Genomic DNA, 18,100 nt, shown 5'->3' on the forward strand with positions numbered 1-18,100 from the left:
TCTGATCCGTCCCGGAAGAATCGCCCTGATCTGTCCCGGAAGAATCGCCCTGATCCGTCCCGGAAGAATCGCTCTGATCCGGCCCGGAAGAATCGCTCTGATCCGTCCCCGAAAAATCGCTCTGATCCGTCCCCGAAGAATCGCTCTGATCCCTGCCGGAAGAATCGCTCTGATCCGTCCCCGAAGAATCGCTCTGATCCATCCCCGAAGAATCGCTCTGATCCGTCCCGGAAGAATCGCCCTGATCCGTCCCCGAAGAATCGCTCTGATCCGTCCCGGAGGAATCGCTCTGATCCGTCCCGGAGGAATCGCTCTGATCCGTCCTGGAGGAATCGCCCTGATCCGTCCCCGAAGAATCGCTCTGATCCGTCCCCGAAGAATCGCTCTGATCCGTCCCCGAAGAATCGCTCTGATCCGTCCCCGAAGAATCGCTCTGATCCGTCCCCGAGGAATCGTTCTGACCCGTCCCCGAGGAATCGCTCTGATCCGTCCCGGAGGAATCGCTCTGATCCGTCCCAGAGGAATCGCTCTGATCCGTCCCGGAGGAATCGCTCTGATCCGTCCCGGAAGAATCCCTCTGATCCGTCCTGGAAGAATCGGTCTGATCCGTCCCGCAAGATTTGCCCTGATCCGTCCCCGAAGAATCGCTCTGATCCGTCCCCGAAGAATCGCTCTGATCCGTCCCCGAAGAATCGCTCTGATCCGTCCCCGAAGAATCGCTCTGATCCGTCCCGGAGGAATCGCTCTGATCCGTCCCAGAGGAATCTCTCTGATCCGTCTCGGAGGAATCGCTCTGATCCGTCCCAGAAGAATAACTCTGATCCGTCCCAGAAGAATCGCTCTGATCCGTCCCGGAATGATCGCTCTGATCCGTCCCGGAAGAATCGCTCTGATCCGTCCTGGAGGAATCGCTCTGATCCGTCCTGGAGGAATCGCTCTGATCCATCCCAGAAGAATAACTCTGATCTGTCTCTGAAGCATTGCTCTGATCCATCCCAGAAAAATCGTTTTGATCCATCCTAGAAGAATCACTCTGATCCCTCCCAGAAGAATCGCTCTGATCCCTCCCAGAAGAATCGCTCTGATCCCTCCCAAAAGAATCGCTCTGATCTCACATGTAGGTCAGCCCATTAAAATCAGTGGGCTGCCTTACATGCGATACACGGGAATGCCGAAAAGAAAAAAATGCACCTGTAGGGGGAGCTGTGATTTCATTGCCTGTGTTGCAAAATTTGAAGATTAATTTCTCCAAAATGACTATAGATACAGAGGTGAATGACAGCTTGTATAAAGCGTCTCCACAGCAGGTCCACGGTTAGGTGAGCGCAGTCTGGCCACAGACCTGACCTGGAACTCTGTACGCAAGTAAAATACATAAAATACGGTACGCGGAACTCTCGTGATTCGCGCCCATTTTTTCCTCTTTGCCTGTCGCTGTGTTACCCAGTTGGCGATAAACTCCTCATTGGTCAGTATGTCCTGCACATAATTGGAGGGGAAGAAGTGCTGCAGTTTATCTCCGTAGTCGCCCTTCCACCTGCATGACAAGGGATACCACGTTACACGTCAATCCCAATGCGATCCCCACGTTCCAATATACTTAGCAATGAATAAAGCCGCTCCTGGTCCTCACCATCCCTCCGTGATCTTCACCACATTGTGAATGACCGCGCCCGTGCAGAAGCTCAGCTCATCCGGTCTGGTAGCCGAATAGTTGAACAAAGCGATAACGGTCCCTTGCGGCTTGGAAAGAGAGAACATAAATGGGTATATATAATATATAATACAAGGGCTGGCGGGGCAAATGTAGGCACCCCAGACTAGACACACATTACCAGCCAGGAGGTGGCGCCACGTTCTCCATTAGAGGTAAAGGTCGACCCCCCTGGTGATTTTTTTTCTATCAATCGTCTCCCAGCCAGTTAATAAAGTAAAGCTCCTGGTGCAATATCCACCCCTCCTCCAGAGCTGTCCCCTGTAGGACCACTTTTCCTTTTATCAATTACAAATTCCACAAAATGATACTGGTTTCTACGTTCTCTAAAATGGGTGGTCCTGGGACGTGGGTAGGGGGTGGAACCAAGGGATGGTCCTCGGAGGTCGGTAGGGGGTGGAACCAAGGGATGGTCCTCGGAGGTGGGTAGGGGATGGAACCAAGGAATGGTCCTTGGAGGTCAGTAGGGGGTGGAACCAAGGGATGGTCCTCGGAGGTCAATAGGGGAGGGAACCAAGGGATGGTCCTCTGAGTTAGGTAGGGGGTAGAACCAAGGGATGGTCCTCAGAGCTGGGTAGGGGGTGGAACCAAGGGATGGTCCTCGAGGTGTGTAGGGGTGGAATCAAGGAATGTTCCTCAGAAGTGGGCAGGGGGTGGAACCAAGGGATGGTCCTCAGAAGTGGGTAGGGGGTGGAACCAAGGGATGGTCCTTGGAGGTGGGTAGGGGGTGGAATCAAGGCATGGTCCTGGAGGTAGGTAGGGAGTGGAGCCAAGGGATGGTCCTTGGAGGTCGGTAGGGGGTGGAACCAAGGGATGGTCCTCGGAGGTGGGTAGGGGGTGGAACCAAGCGATGGTCCTTGGAGGTGGGTAGAGGGTGGAATCAAGTGATGTCTTCAAATGTGGGTATAGGGTGGAACCAAGGGATGGTCCTCGGAGGTGGGTAGTGGGTGGAACCAAGAGATGGTCCTCAGAGGTGGGTAAGGGGTGGAGTCAAGGGATGGTCCCTATAGTAAAGCCCCCCCGGGTATATGTAATATTTTAAAAAAGCAGCTCAGACTGCAATACTCGCCTCCTATCTGGAGTCGTCCTCTGCAATCATTTAATTCCACCACTAGATGTCCTCAGTCATCCGGGTTGAGCATTCCTTTAACCCGGATGACTGAGGACATTTGGTGAGTGCTGAGCATGATGGACCCTCCCCCGGGTCAGGAGGCCAGGTCCATGACATGTATGTGCTGCTACAGGACTCAGAATCCCCCGACCGCAGCTCATTGGTCCAGGAGGGACAGCCCTCCGAGTATGACCAAACCCAAGCTCACCACTAACGCCAAGGATCTTAACCCAGAAGAATGAAACCATCAAGTGGTGGAATGAAATCATTGCAGAGGACAGCACTGATCCGTCCCGGGAGGAATCGCTCTGATCCGTCCCGGAGGAATCGCTCTGATCCGTCCCGGAGGAATCGCTCTGATCCGTCCCGGAGGAATCGCTCTGATCCGTCCCGGAGGAATCGCTCTGATCCGTCCCGGAGGAATCGCTCTGATCCATCCCGGAGGAATCGCTCTGATCCGTCCCGGAGGAATCGCTCTGATCCGTCCCGGAGGAATCGCTCTGATCCGTCCCGGAGGAATCGCTCTGATCCGTCCCGGAGGAATCGCTCTGATCCATCCCAAAAGAATCGCTGTGGTCTGTCCTGGAGGCACTGCAGTGATCCATCCCGGAGGAATCGCTCTGGTCTGTCCCGGAGGAATCGCTCTAATCCGTCCCAGAAGAATTGCTCTGATCCGTCCCGGAGGAATTGCTCTGATCCGTCCCGGAGGAATCGCTCTGATCCGTCCCGGAGGAATCGCTCTGATCCGTCCCGGAGGAATCGCTCTGATCCGTCCCGGAGGAATCGCTCTGATCCGTCCCGGAGGAATCGCTCTGATCCGTCCCGGAGGAATCGCTCTGATTTGTACCGGAGGAAATGCTATACAGTCCGGGGGAGGGGTGGACTCACTTCTGGGAGATACTGTGTATATCAGGGGCGGACTGACCATTTGGAAACTCAGGAACTGCTGAGGGCCAGTAGGGGGCCCCATGAGATGCCCCTGGTACCTTTTTCATAGGCTTTTTTGAGTTTGGGCAAGGACACAGGGGCCCCATGTTCCCCTATTGCCCGGGGGCCCCATGAGTTGTCAGTCCGCCCCTGGTATATATATATACACACACATTGTATACAGTCCGGGGGAGGGGGGGGGACTCACTTCTGGGAGATACTGTAATTATTTGGGAATTTTGAGTAATTTCTAGCAAAAATGCAGATTTTTTTAACATTTGAGCAAAAAATTAAAAAAATATGGACTTGGAATAATTATTAATTGTATCCAGGGCGATGTAATCCCTGGGGTAATCCTGATTGGGTGTTAAAGGGCTGTATTCTGGGTGTGCTGGTGATAATCCATCATCATTGGTCAGCTCACATTCCTCAACTGTTTGTTTTTCCTGCTGTGGTAGTTGTAGAAGGAGGAGCTGATGTAGAAGGGGAATCGTTCTCACCATGGCCGGGGAGATTTCGCTGGGATCCACGTACAGCTTGGACTTTACACCGTAAATGGAGTCCACGTCTTTTTCCTGGAACAACAAAAAAAAGTTAATGAATTCAGGAGAGGAATGCTGCGACCGACACAGGAGAGACGTTTATTGAATACATTTCAGGTGTAAGTTCAGAAGGGCAGCATTGAAAAAAAAAGATCGAGAACATGGGCGGAGTGCCTCGGACTAGCAAGGCAAGCTGGTAGGGTCTTGGAACAGACTCCTGGCAGGGGTAGGGAATCAATCAACAGCAAGGGGGCTATTTATAAAGCATTCGACAATATTCCCCGTATTTTGCTTAATATGTTCATTTCCTATGCTCTACAGCTCCATCTAGTGGCCAAAATGTGGTATTTTCCTGAAATACCTCAATCAGCAAAATACCGCCTATGACCACTAGATGGAGCTGATGATCTTCAGATATAAATAGACAAAACGGGGTTTATTCCCCATATTGTGGCAGCACATTGGCTCAATGGTTAGCACTTCCGCCTGGCAGTGCTAGGATCGTTGGTTCAAATCCCAACCACGGCAGTTTGCATGTTCTTCCTGTGGCTGTGTGGGTTTCCTCCGGTTACTCCGGTTTCCTCCCACCTCCAAAGACATGCTGGGAGGTTAATTGGATCCTGTCTAAATTGGTCCTGGCATGTGTATGTATGAATGTGAGTTAGGGCAGCACAGTGGCTAAATGGTTAGCACTTCCGCCTGGCAGTACTCAGGTCGCTGGTTCAAATCCCAACCACGGCACCACCTGCCTGGAGTTTGCATGTTCTCCCTGTACCTGCGTGGGTTTCCTCCAGGTGCTCCGGTTTCCTCTCACACTCCAAAGACATGCTGGGAGGTTCATTGGCTCCTGTCCAAATTGGCCCTAGTATGTGTATGTATGGATGTAAGTTAGGGCCCTTAGATTGTACGCTCCTCGGGGGCGGGGACTGATGTGAATGTACAATATATATGTAAAGTGCTGCATAAATTGATGGCACTATAGAAGTACCTGAAATAAATAATAAATATTGTTGTGAGAATTGCACAGTGAATGTTTACATTAATGGACCCCCTAAACGAATTTAAAGGGGGGCACCTGGTCTCTCTCTGTTTTCAGTTTTCTGTGTTTCTTTGTTTTTTTTTTTCCACTTTAATTGGCAATTTTCCTGCAATTCTGTCCAACAACACAGACTATATCTGGAACCTGGGAAGCTCGGGACGTACCGCGTTGAACCTCATGAGCAGTTCCTCGGTCACGGGGTAGCGCAGCTTCATCTTCCGGTACAGCGTGTGCTTCTCGTAATAACTGACCAGCTCCACCAGGTTTTCAAAATAAGCCGAGGTTCCCAACACGAACAGGCGGCCATCTTTCTGGATTCTGCAGTGCTTCACTTTACCCTCCGCCCTAAAATACCAAAACACAAACCCACCGGCCGGGATAAAGCGTAGCTCGCCGAATTTATTTTACTTACTCTACTGCGGGCTTGGGCTGCCATGTTGGGTAAGAGAAGTCTTGGGTAGGAAAGGAGCTCCTGGATCCTCCTCCTAATGACCATAGGGTCGTATCGGAAACGTAGCAGCCCAAGCCACCAAGAGGGTCCACCACCATCACCATTCACCATTGGGCACAGGGGCGGACTGACCATTTGGAAACTCGGGAACTGCCCCGAGGGCCCAAGGTTAATAGGGGGCCCCATGAGATGCCCCTGGTACCTTTTTCATAGGCTTTTTCAGTTTGGGCAAGGGCACAGGGGCCCCATGATCCCCTATTGCCTGGAGGCCCCATGAGTTGTCAGTCCGCCCCTGATTGGGCACAACCCACTGGAAGGGACCTCTTCCTCTTTGCCTTCAAAGTGATGTAGGACCGGCAGCCCCGCTTGTTTTTTTTTATTGATTGTAACTGCAATACCATGTTAATGGAGTTATCCTTGAAGGTACTACACTCTGGGGGCCCCCTGCATCATGTGCGTTCATTGCAGGCAGTGACCCCGATCTCTTAAAGGGCCATATGCTTGTTGGCAGACTGTGCAAACTGACTAATTAGGAATTCGTGATTCTGCGACACAGATGTGGAGGGGGGGGGGGTGTCCCTCCTCGGAATCAGCTATTTCTTAGTTGTGGAACGATCCTGCAGAGGTCCAGCTTTTGGACGGTTCTGGGTGGAGTTGGTCTTCAACTTTTTACATTTCTATGAATTATCTAAAAGGTCCAATCAGATTTCTGGGATGGAAAAGAAGGATGGAATGAAAAGGGGGGGCACCTACCTGAAGGTGATGGTGAGGGGGGGCACCGACCTGATGGGGGGGGGCACCTACCTGAAGGTGATGGCAGTGTTGCACCTACCTGAAGGTGGTGGTGAGGGGGCACCTACCTGAAGGGGGGCACCTACCTGAAGGGGGTGCACCTACCTGAAGGTGATGGAGAGGGATGCACCTACCTGAATGTGATGGCGGGGGGAACCTATCTGAATGAGCGGGGCACCTACCTGAAGATGATGGCGAGGGGGGCACCGACCTGAAGGGGGGCACTTACCTGAAGGTGATGGCGGGGGGGCACCGACCTGAAGGTGATGGAGAGGGGGGCACCTACCTGAATGTGATGGCGTAGGAATTTGGCTCGTCTCTCTTTCGTATCAGAAACGCTCCATCCCGCGGTATCCTCGTCAGCATTTCTTCCGCTTCTCCTCGGCTCAGGTTGTCGTAATACCACCTACACCAATAGAAGACCCCGTCACTGATCCGTCCTTCAATCACAGACATGAAAGGGAACTCCGCCCCTTCTTCCCATGTGGCAGCGCCGGTGCTCGGGGACACACAACTTGGACAGGGAAAAGTCGCATCTCCCCCAGGCACTTCCTCCCACTTTGTTCTTGACCAACTTCTTGATGGTGGCCACCAGTCTTGGTTTGGTTTTTTTTTTCAACACCCAGGGCAAGGATGCGGAACTGCGCCCCTCTCCCCCTCCCCCCCCCGAATGAGTGTACCACCCACTGCCCATTCTCAGTTCTCTTGCTCCAGCTGCCCATGGTTGGAGTGTGCACTGTTCTTGCGTGGCCCATTGCTGGCTTTCTAACAGCCATGAGGTGGTTGGCTGGGGCAGAGAGTGGACATGTTGGGGGAGGTCAGTGGCTGGATGTGTGGCGCTCCCCAACCCTCCCTCCCTGTAAGATAGCACCGGGCCTACGGCGCCTGACCCTGCTGCCCACCCTTGGTCCTGGCTGTGGTAGCTACAGTGCTCCAAACACATCCACTACTTCATATCCATGCAATCTACTATTCCTGAGATTGTTTCTTACTGTGCTTTGCTGCCTCCTTGTTATGTCCTCCATAGGCCTCCGAATCTCTCCTCCCCCACCCCCACTTTGTTTGGAGAGGTTGAGTGATTTAGGAGGTGGCTGCAGTCTGCGGGCCAGATGCGACCCTTTTCTTGCCTTCTGTCCTTGGGGCACTATTCCTCCCACTGACACCAACAATGGGGCACTATTCCTCCCACTGACACCAACGATGGGGCACTATTCCTCCCACTGACACCAATGATGGGGTACTATTCCTCCCACTGACACCAATGATGGGGCACTATTCCTCCCACTGATACCAATGATGGGGCACCATTCCTCCCACTGACACCAATGATGGGGCACTATTCCTCCCACTGACACCAACGATGGGGCACTATTCCTCCCACCAATATCAATAATGGGGCACTATTCCTCCCACTGACACCAATGATGGGGCACTATTCCTCCCACTGGCACCAACAATGGAGCACTATTCCTCCCACCAATATCAATAATGGGGCACTATTCCTCCTACTGACACCAATGATGGGACACTATTCCTCCCACTGATACCAATGATGGGGCACTATTCCTCCCACTGACACCAATGATGGGGCACTATTCATCCCACTGACACCAAGGATGGGCATAGTTTGCTCCCACTGATGCTGGGCATTTTCTACGCCCACTGGCCACTATCTGTCCAACAAAGTCTGAAGGACAATAAACTAGCCCTTTGTTTAGAAAGATTGGAGACCCCTGCTTTAGAGGAAACCTTGAAATATTTTTTAGGTCTTGGGGGAACCTCAGCTAATACCAATTCATTGGGTGTCACTGAGAAGAACATCCCTTATATTGGCCTATGGAAAGAATGCGACCCATACAGTGGTGGTCAGAAGGCCACCCTTACAGAGAGCTGGAAAGATCATTGCTGTCCTCCAGTTGGCTTGACCAAAACTATGGTGGCACCATCAGATGGGAGGTCAATCAGGAACCCCTAGAAGCTTTTGAAGGAATCCTGGAGATCTCCAGAACCCAGGTTGGGAATGGCTTCCATAGACACACAACAAACGGACATAAAGACTTACTCCTTGGCCAGGTGAGGGTTGGGATTTGGAACGGCGTCCATCAACCTGAGCTCGAAGTCGGAACAGCGCAGCGAGGACTCCCTGTAGTGCTGTATCAGCTCATAAATACTGTCGAAGGTCAAGTTGTCGGTCAGGTAATACTTCACATACTCTCCGTCCGTGCAGGACCGGATCCGGCAATGCTGGACTCTCCCCGACCTCCTGCAAGAGGGAGAGGCACCACACAAGGTGGTGAGAAGAACTCAGAACATAGAAAGGAAAGGTGAGAGGACAAATGGGGAAACCACGGGCGGACTGACAACTCATGGGGCCCCCGGGCAATAGGGGATCGTGGGGCCCCTGTGTCCTTGCTCAAACTCAAAAAAGCCTATGAAAAAGTTACCAGGGGCATCTCATAGGGCCCCCTACTGACCCCGGGCCCTCGGGCAGTGCCCGAGTTTCCAAATGGTCAGTCCGCCCCTGGCCCAGTGGAGTTTCTTCCTCAGAGGAGTTTGTGTCCAGATAGATCCTACCAGAAGGAGAGAGTGAAATCATCGCGGAACGACTCGCTCTCCCGCACCAGGAAAGTTCCGTCTTTGCCCCCCATCTCAGCGCAGTACTCCTGCAGCAGGCGCTCCGCCATGAACCGGCCCTCCTGCATCTTCCCGTGGAACCATTTCTCCTGCAGATGCTGCTCCTGCGATGACTGGGAGAGGAGAGAAGAGAAAACTGTAATAAATAAAAAGTCACCCCTGTTACCCTTCATGCATCCCCCCAATATTCTGTATATATAATCATCTGTATCCCCCCAATATTCTGTATATATCATCTGTATCCCCCCAATATTCTGTATATATAATCATCTGTATCCCCCCAATATTCTATATATATCATCTGTATCCCCCCAATATTCTGTATATATATAATCTGTATCCCCCCAATATTCTGTATATATATAATCTGTATCCCCCCAATATTCTGTATATATATAATCTGTATCCCCCCCAATATTCTGTATATATAATCATCTGTATCCCCCCAATATTCTGTATATATATATATATATATATACAGTCAGGTCCATAAATATTGGGACATGGACACAATTCTAATATTTTTGGCTCTATACACCACCACAATGGATTTGAAATGAAACAAACAAGATGTGCTTTAACTGCAGACTGTCAGCTTTAATTTGAGGGTATTTACATCCAAATCAGGTGAACGGTGTAGGAATTACAACAGTTTGCATATGTGCCTCCCACTTGTTAAGGGACCAAAAGTAATGGGACAGAATAATAATCATAAATCAAACTTTCACTTTTTAATACTTGGTTGCAAATCCTTTGCAGTCAATTACAGCCTGAAGTGTGGAACGCATAGACATCACCAGACGCTGGGTTTCATCCCTGGTGATGCTCTGCCAGGCCTCTACTGCAACTGTCTTCAGTTCCTGCTTGTTCTTGGGGCATTTTCCCTTCAGTTTTGTCTTCAGCAAGTGAAATGCTCAATCGGATTCAGGTCAGGTGATGGACTTGGTCATTGCAGAACATTCCACTTCTTTGGTGGCTTTTGCAGTCTGCTTTGGGTCATTGTCCATCTGCACTGTGAAGCGTTCAATGAGTTGTGAAGCATTTGGCTGAATATGAGCCGATAATATTCCCGAAACACTTCACAATTCATCCGGCTGCTTCTGTCAGCAGTCACATCATCAATAAATACAAGAGAAGCAGTTCCATTGACAGCCATACATGCCCACGCCATGACACTACCACCACCATGATCACTGATGAGGTGGTATGCTTAGGATCATGAGCAGTTCCTTCTCCATCCTCTTCTCTTCCCATCACTCTGGTACAAGTTGATGTCGGTCTCCTCTGTCCATAGGATGTTGTTCCAGAACTGTGAAGGCTTTTTTACATGTCGTTTGGCAAACTCTAATCTGGCCTTCCTGTTTTTGAGGCTCACCAATGGTTTCCATCTTGTGGTGAACCCTCTGTATTCACTCTGGTGAAGTCTTCTCTTGATTGGTGACTTTGACACACATACACCTACCTCCTGGAGAGTGTTCTTGATCCGGCCAACTGTTGTGAAGGGTGTTTTCTTCACCAGGGAAAGAATTCTTCGCTCATCCACCACAGTTGTTTTCCGTGGTCTTCCGGGTCTTTTGGTGTTGCTGAGCTCACCGGTGCGTTCCTTCTTTTTAAGAACGTACCAAACAGTTGTTTTGGCCACGCCTAATGTTTTTGCTATCTCTCTGATGGGTTTGTTTTGTTTTTTTCAGCCTAATGATGGCTTCACTGATAGTGACAGCTCTTTGGATCTCATCTTGAGAGTTGACAGCAACAGATTCCAAATGCAAATAGCACACTTGAAATGAACTCTGGACCTTTTATCTGCTGATTGTAATTGGGATGAGGGAATAACACACACCTGGCCATGGAACAGCTGAGAAGCCAATTGTCCCATTACTTTTGGTCCCTTAACAAGTGGGAGGCACATATACAAACTGTTGTCATTCCTACACTGTTCACCTTATTTGGATGTAAATACCCTCAAATTAAAGCTGACAGTCTGCAGTTAAAGCACATCTTGTTCGTTTCATTTCAAATCCATTGTGGTGGTGTATAGAGCCAAAAATGTTAGAATTGTGTCGATGTCCCAATATTTATGGACCTAACTGTATATATATTCATCTGTATTCCCCCAATATTCTATATATAAAATCATCTGTATCCCCCCCCAACAATACTGTATACTGCCGGGGGGTGGAGTGAATCCTGGGGGGGGGTCATTTTTTTACATATATATATATATACACACACATACTGCATGTTGAAATGCGTTATTACAAAAAATATGAAAAGTATTTTTAAAAATACATTTCAAATATACCGTAAGTCTTTAAAAATAGAAATCTCCATTTTTTGGAATGCGTTTACAAATATATGTAAAAATATATATGTTAAAATGACTTTATGTTAAAAAAAATTCTGAAGAATATATTTTTTAAAAATATATTTTTCAAAGAATATTTTTTTAAAATATATTCTTCAGATATTTTTTTTAACATAAAAAAGTCATTTTAACATATATTTTTACATATATTTGTAAACGCATTCCAAAAATGTAGATTTGTGTTTTTAAAGACATATAGTATATTTGAAATGTATTTTTCTAAATATTTTTCATACAATTTGTAGTAAAAACGCATTTCAACATTCAGTATGTGTGTGTGTATATATACATATATATAATTTTTTTTTTTTATTATATATTTTTTTTTTATATATATATATAATCTTCAGATTTTTTTTATACTTTTACATATATTTGTGAATGCATTTCCAAAAATGTAGATTTGTATTTTTAAAGACATGCAGTATTCTTGAAATGTATGTTTAAAAATATTTCTCATATATTTTGTAATAACACATTTCAACATTATATATATATATATATATATACACACACTATTTCTTTTTTCTTTTTTTTAATAAATTTTTTTTTTTTCATTGAAATATATTGCATACGCTCATAATTGTAATATTTTAAATATATGTCAATATATTTGGGGAAAATATTTTTAAAATATATTTCAAATATATTTTTCTCCCATGTGGGAAATAGACCCTCTAGTGGATTTATAATCTCTTCGGCTCTCAGAGAATACAGTTCCATGGGAGTTCGGCGCGTTGCGCAGATATTGGTTGAATTTCCCGCCTGTTCCTTCGTATTCTCTGTATTCAGAACAGAAAAAGGAAAAAAAAAAAAAAAGAGCATAAAACACATCTGCCACTTGTCTTGTGGCGTTCCTCAGAATCGGCGGCGGGCTGCGTGCGCGGACTTATTTATACTCGCAGTCCGACGCTCGGAGGGTAATGCGTCTCGCCCAGAAATACTGCGGCAGACAGTAAAGAGCTGATTAGAGAGAATTACAGGTTTGGAGGAGAAGAAGCGAAGGATGACACTAAATACATTCCACGCCGAGGTTATCGGCTCGCCGCGACGCTCCCAGATGGCGGAAATATGTCTTTCTGCAATCTTCAGCGCGCCGGGTTTATTTGGATCATTGCTACATTGTAACAGTTGATATCCTTCATACTTCCGCCGAGTTCAGTGTCAGATGAGTAAATGAAAGCGAACGCGCCGGGAATTGTTATGGAGCGATTCCGCAGAAAAAAAAAAGAATCCAGGAGAAGGACCACGGAACCCGCGATTGTTCCAGCGGAAAAATATATAAAGACTCTGCGAAGGAAAAAATGAAAGGAAGATCCTAAGAAGCCATCAGATCTCAATGGGGAGGAATCTCCTGCTGGACCTCTATACTGACATGGATGGGGGATGGGTGAGGAACGTAATGACACCCCATCATTGGATGGAAATGATCGACCTACAGAGGACTGAATTCACAGACACCCCGAAAATCAAAGTGCAGAAATGATACAGCAGGCGAGTCCATGTTGGTGAAATGTCATTGCAGCAACTCAGAATGGTCCTCAGTAGTCTGTGTGGCCCCCACGTGCTTGTATGCATGCCTGACCATGTCGGGGGAGGGGGCTCCTAATGAGACCACGGATGGTGTCCTGGGGGATTTCCTCCCAGATCTGGACCAGGACATCACTGAGCTCCTGGACAGTCTGAGGTGCAACCTGATGGACCGAAACATGACACTGACACCAATGATAGGGCACTATTCCTCCCACTGACACCAATGATGGGGCACTATTCCTTCCACTGACACAATGATGGGGCACTATTCCTCCCACTGACACCAATGATGGGGCACTATTCCTCCCACTGACACCAATGATGGGGTACTATTCCTCCCACTGACACCAACGATGGGGTACTATTCCTCCCACTGACACCAACGATGGGGCACTATTCCTCCCACTGACACCAATGATGGGGCACTATTCCTCCCACTGACACCAATGATGGGGCACTATTCTTCCCACTGACACCAATGATGGGGCACTATTCCTCCCACTGACACCAATGATGGGGCACTATTCCTCCCACTGACACCAATAATGGGGCACTATTCCTCCCACTGACACCAATAATGGGGCACTATTCCTCCCACTGACACCAATGATGGGGCACTATTCCTCCCACTGACACCAATGATGGGGCACTATTCCTCCCACTGACACCAATGATGGGGCACTATTCCTCCCACTGACACCAATGATGGGGCACTATTCCTCCCACTGACACCAATGATGGGGCACTATTCCTCCCACTGACACCAATGATGGGGCACTATTCCTCCCACTGATACCAATGATGGGGCACTATTCCTCCCAATGATACCAATGATGGGGCACTAATCCTCCCACTGACACCAATGATGGGGCACTATTCCTCCCACTGATACCAATGATGGGGCACTATTCCTTCCACTGATACCAATGATGGGGTACTATTCCTCCCACTGACACCAATGATGGGGCACTATTCCTCCCACTGACACCAATAATGGGGCACTATTCCTCCCACTGATACCAATGATGGGGCACTATTCCTCCCACTGACACCAATGATGGGGCACTATTCCTCCCACTGACACCAATGATGGGGCACTATTCCTCCCACTGATACCAATGATGGGGCACTATTCCTCCCACTGATACCAATGATGGGGCACTATTCCTCCCAATGACACCAATGATGGGGCACTAATCCTCCCACTGACACCAATGATGGGGCACTATTCCTCCCACTGACACCAATGATGGGGCACTATTCCTCCCACTGACACCAATGATGGGGCACTATTCCTCCCACTGACACCAATGATGGGGCACTATTCCTCCCACTGATACCAATGATGGGGCACTATTCCTCCCACTGACATCAATGATGGGGCACTATTCCTCCCACTGATACCAATGATGGGGCACTATTCCTCCCACTGACACCAATGATGGGGCACAATTCCTCCCACTGACACCAATGATGGGGAATGGTTTAGTCCCAATGGCCAGAGTCTTTCCTTCCTAAACCTGAAGGCCTGTAAATGATCCGTTTGTTTAGGAAGTCTGGAGATCAGTGACTTGGACTGTACACTGTAAGTTTGTATCACAAGGAGAGGGGCTTATCTGTGTCAGACATTTGTGAACACCAGTGGATCCTGGGTCTCAGTCCAGGAAGTAGATGACGCTGGATGATGATTTTAGTGTCTACTTATACTTCTGCGTTGCGGTGATTTGCGGTTGAACGGGCGATTTCCCAAAGATTGTACAATCAGATTGTAGCGTATATGGCCAATGTAAGACACTGATAGAGCTCTACAGCCGAGGAGTGGGCGGAGCCCACTGCAAAGCAACCAATCATTCCAGGAGGGCGTGTCTGTTTGCGGTGATTACCTTGGGTGTCGGGTCTTCTGTGTTCTGCTCAATCTCATCGCCGTAGGAAAGCTTATCGCCAGCGATGGCGCAATACCGGACCGACCATTTCTACAACACAGACCACAGGACCATCAATTCCACACACAGGACCATCAATTCCACACACAGGACCATCAATTCCACACACAGGACCATCAATTCCACACACAGGACCGTCAATTCCACACACAGGACCATCAATTCCACACACAGGACCGTCAATTCCACACACAGGACCATCAATTCCACACACAGGACCGTCAATTCCACACACAGGACCATCAATTCCACACACAGGACCGTCAATTCCACACACAGGACCGTCAATTCCACACATCGAATCCCTCCGGATTACCACCACAAGACCCCCGACAGAAGGACTTTCTATTATCCGATCCCCACAGTCCCTCCGATCCCCACAGTCCCTCCGATCCCCACAGTCCCTCCGATCCCCACAGTCCCTCCGATCCCCACAGTTCCTTCGATGCCCAAAGTTCTTCTGAGTCCCACAGTCCCTACTATCCCCAGAGTCCCTCTGATCCCCACAGTCCCTCTGATTCCCATAGTCCCTTCGATGCCCAAAGTTCTTCTGAGTCCCATAGTCCCTACTATCCCCAGAGTCCCTCTGATCCCCACAGTCCCTCTGATTCCCATAGTCCCTTCGATGCCGAAAGTTCTTCTGAGTCCCATAGTCCTTCCAATCCCCATAGTCTTACCGAGTTCCATAGTCACTCTGATCCCCAAAGTCCCTCCAATCCCCACAGTCTTCTGAGTCCCATACTCCTTCCGATCCCCAAAGTCCTTCTGAGTCCCAAAGTCCTTCTAAGTTCCATAGTCACTCTGATCCCCAAAGTCCCTCCGATGCCCACAGTCTTCTGAGTCCCATACTCCTTCCGATCCCCAAAGTCCTTCTGAGTCCCAAAGTCCTTCTAAGTTCCATAGTCACTCTGATCCCCACAGTCTTCTGAGTCCCATACTCCTTCTGATCCCCAAAGTCCTTCTAAGTTCCATAGTCCCTCTGGTCCCCACAGTCCCTCTGGTCTCCACAGTCCCTCTGGTCCCCACAGTCCTTCTGAATCCCATAGGCCTTCTTAGCCCCACAGTCCTTCTGATTTCCATAGTCCTTCCGATTCTTAGATGTGGTGGCTGCATTGGTTTTCTCCTATAGGCTTTCTTTCCTATATTTTCACCTGGTGATCCGGCCAGTCAGTCTGTTGTTTTTCAACAGGACAAGCTGTCCTGCAGAGGTAGCAGTTTGAGGGTGGAGACGAAGCATTGACCACTGACAGGGGTGCTTACAGTGATCAGCTTTTACTTTATATAAAACCTTTATCCCAACAAGGAACAAAACTTTAACCGATGGTAACATTGGAGTTCAGCTTCAGTGGGTTAGTGTATCTAAATCTGCTAGTCCATCTAACACCCCCCTTCCCCAGACTGACAATGCCGCTGACCAAAGGTACCCCCCTGTGCTCCTTCCTCCAAAGTGGAGGCGCTCTATTACAGGAGGTGTGTTACCGGCCGGATCACCAGGTGAAAACAAAGAAAAAGAAAACTAATGCAGCCGCCACAGCTAATGACTGGTAAGCTGCAATCTGTTCCATTTTGGTTTGGGGTTTAATACCGCTTTAAAGACCCCTTAAAGGGACAGGGGGCGGGGCCTTATAATGAGCACAGGGGGCGTGCAGATCCCAGATCTCACCAATGGATTCCCCGAGGGGCTAAAGGGGCCGTCTGATGGTTTAAGCGTCCACTTACAATCTGAAATACAATCTTGGGGCGGACTCATCCTTTAAATATATTATTTCAGATTTTCAGATAAAAAAAAAAGGGCGCACAAAGGAGAGCGAACCCCCAAAATTGGTATGAAGAGAAGACCGGCGGATTACCTGATCTATGGCGTCCCACATATGGAGCTCCCCCTGCAGTTTGGTCTCCTCCTTGCTGTCATCTGCATTGGTGACGTAATCGCCTTTGGGGCCCAACTTCTTGTGCTGCAATCAGAAGTCATGAGAAGATGAGAAGCCGAACCAAGCCGAGCCAAACCGAGCTGAGCCAAGCCGAGCTGAACAGAGCCGAGCCGAACAGAGCCGAGCCGAACAGAGCCGAGCCAAGCCAAGCTGAACAGAGCCGAGCCGAACAGAGCCAAGCCGAACAGAGCCGAGCCAAACAGAGCCGAGCAGAGCTGAGCCGAACAGAGCCAAGCCGAACCGAGCCAAACAGAGCCGAGCCGAACAGAGCCGAGCCAAACAGAGCCGAGCCAAGCCGAGCCGGACCAAGCCTAGCCAAGCCGAACAGAGCCGTGCCAAACAGAGCCAAACAGAGCCGAGCCAAACAGAGCCGAGCCAAACAGAGCCGAGCCAAGCCGAGCTGAACAGAGCCGAGCCGAACAGAGCCAAGCCGAACCGAGCCAAACAGAGCCGAGCCAAACAGAGCCGAGCCGAACAGAGCCAAGCCGAACAGAGCCGAGCCAAACAGAGCCGAGCCGGACCGAGCCTAGCCAAGCCGAACAGAGCCGAGCCGAACAGAGCCAAGCCGAACCGAGCCAAACAGAGCCAAGCCAAACAGAGCCGAGCCGAACAGAGCCAAGCCGAACAGAGCCGAACAGAGCCGAGCCAAGCCGAGCTGGACCGAGCCTAGCCAAGCCGAACAGAGCCGAGCCAAACAGAGCCAAGCCGAGCCGAACAGAGCCAAACTGAGCCGAACAGAGCTGAGCCGAGCCGAACCGAGCCGAACCAACCCAAGCTGAGCGGCGTATAGTGGCGGGACCAGCAATAGGACTCGTTTTTATTTATTTTTTTTTTGCATCTTTGTGCAACTGATCACCTGCAGCCGCTTCCTGTCCACATAAACACAGCAATGGAGAGGCGAAGTGCGCAGTTTAATGCAGGCCATACACAGGTCGAATTCTGAGCAATTTTTCATTCGAAAATCGGAAACGTCGTTCGCTGGGTAATCCGATGGCGCCATTAATGATTTCGAAAATCGGCCAACCGAGTCATAAAGTTCACCACATATAACGGGCGAAACTTCTGTTCCTTCCAGGTCACGGCTCATGGCGCATATTCTTTTCAGAAAAAACGATCGT

The 18,100-nt window shown here is 49.3% G+C and overlaps 1 protein-coding gene across 1 annotated transcript in view; it reads right to left on the reverse strand.

Moving 5' to 3' along the window:
* The window catches only part of LOC149427609 (1-phosphatidylinositol 4,5-bisphosphate phosphodiesterase gamma-2-like), a 48,068-nt gene extending 31,061 nt beyond the window's left edge, over window positions 1–17,007 (reverse strand). The window contains exons 1-9 of the mRNA XM_089667857.1: window positions 16,902–17,007; window positions 14,992–15,081; window positions 9,151–9,323; window positions 8,639–8,839; window positions 6,863–6,982; window positions 5,498–5,678; window positions 4,253–4,327; window positions 1,634–1,743; window positions 1,444–1,537 (exon numbers count right to left, since the gene is read on the reverse strand). Of these exons, the coding sequence (XP_089523983.1) occupies window positions 1,444–1,537; window positions 1,634–1,743; window positions 4,253–4,327; window positions 5,498–5,678; window positions 6,863–6,982; window positions 8,639–8,839; window positions 9,151–9,323; window positions 14,992–15,081; window positions 16,902–16,922 (1,065 nt within the window). The 5' untranslated portion in view covers window positions 16,923–17,007. The remainder of the gene's footprint in view (window positions 1–1,443; window positions 1,538–1,633; window positions 1,744–4,252; window positions 4,328–5,497; window positions 5,679–6,862; window positions 6,983–8,638; window positions 8,840–9,150; window positions 9,324–14,991; window positions 15,082–16,901) is intronic.
* Between the last annotated feature and the right edge of the window lie 1,093 nt (window positions 17,008–18,100).

Source organism: Staurois parvus, unplaced genomic scaffold (assembly GCF_062004578.1).
Source record: "Staurois parvus isolate SC_StPar_1 unplaced genomic scaffold, SC_StPar_1.0 ptg003626l, whole genome shotgun sequence".
NCBI classification, from domain to species: domain Eukaryota; kingdom Metazoa; phylum Chordata; class Amphibia; order Anura; family Ranidae; genus Staurois; species Staurois parvus.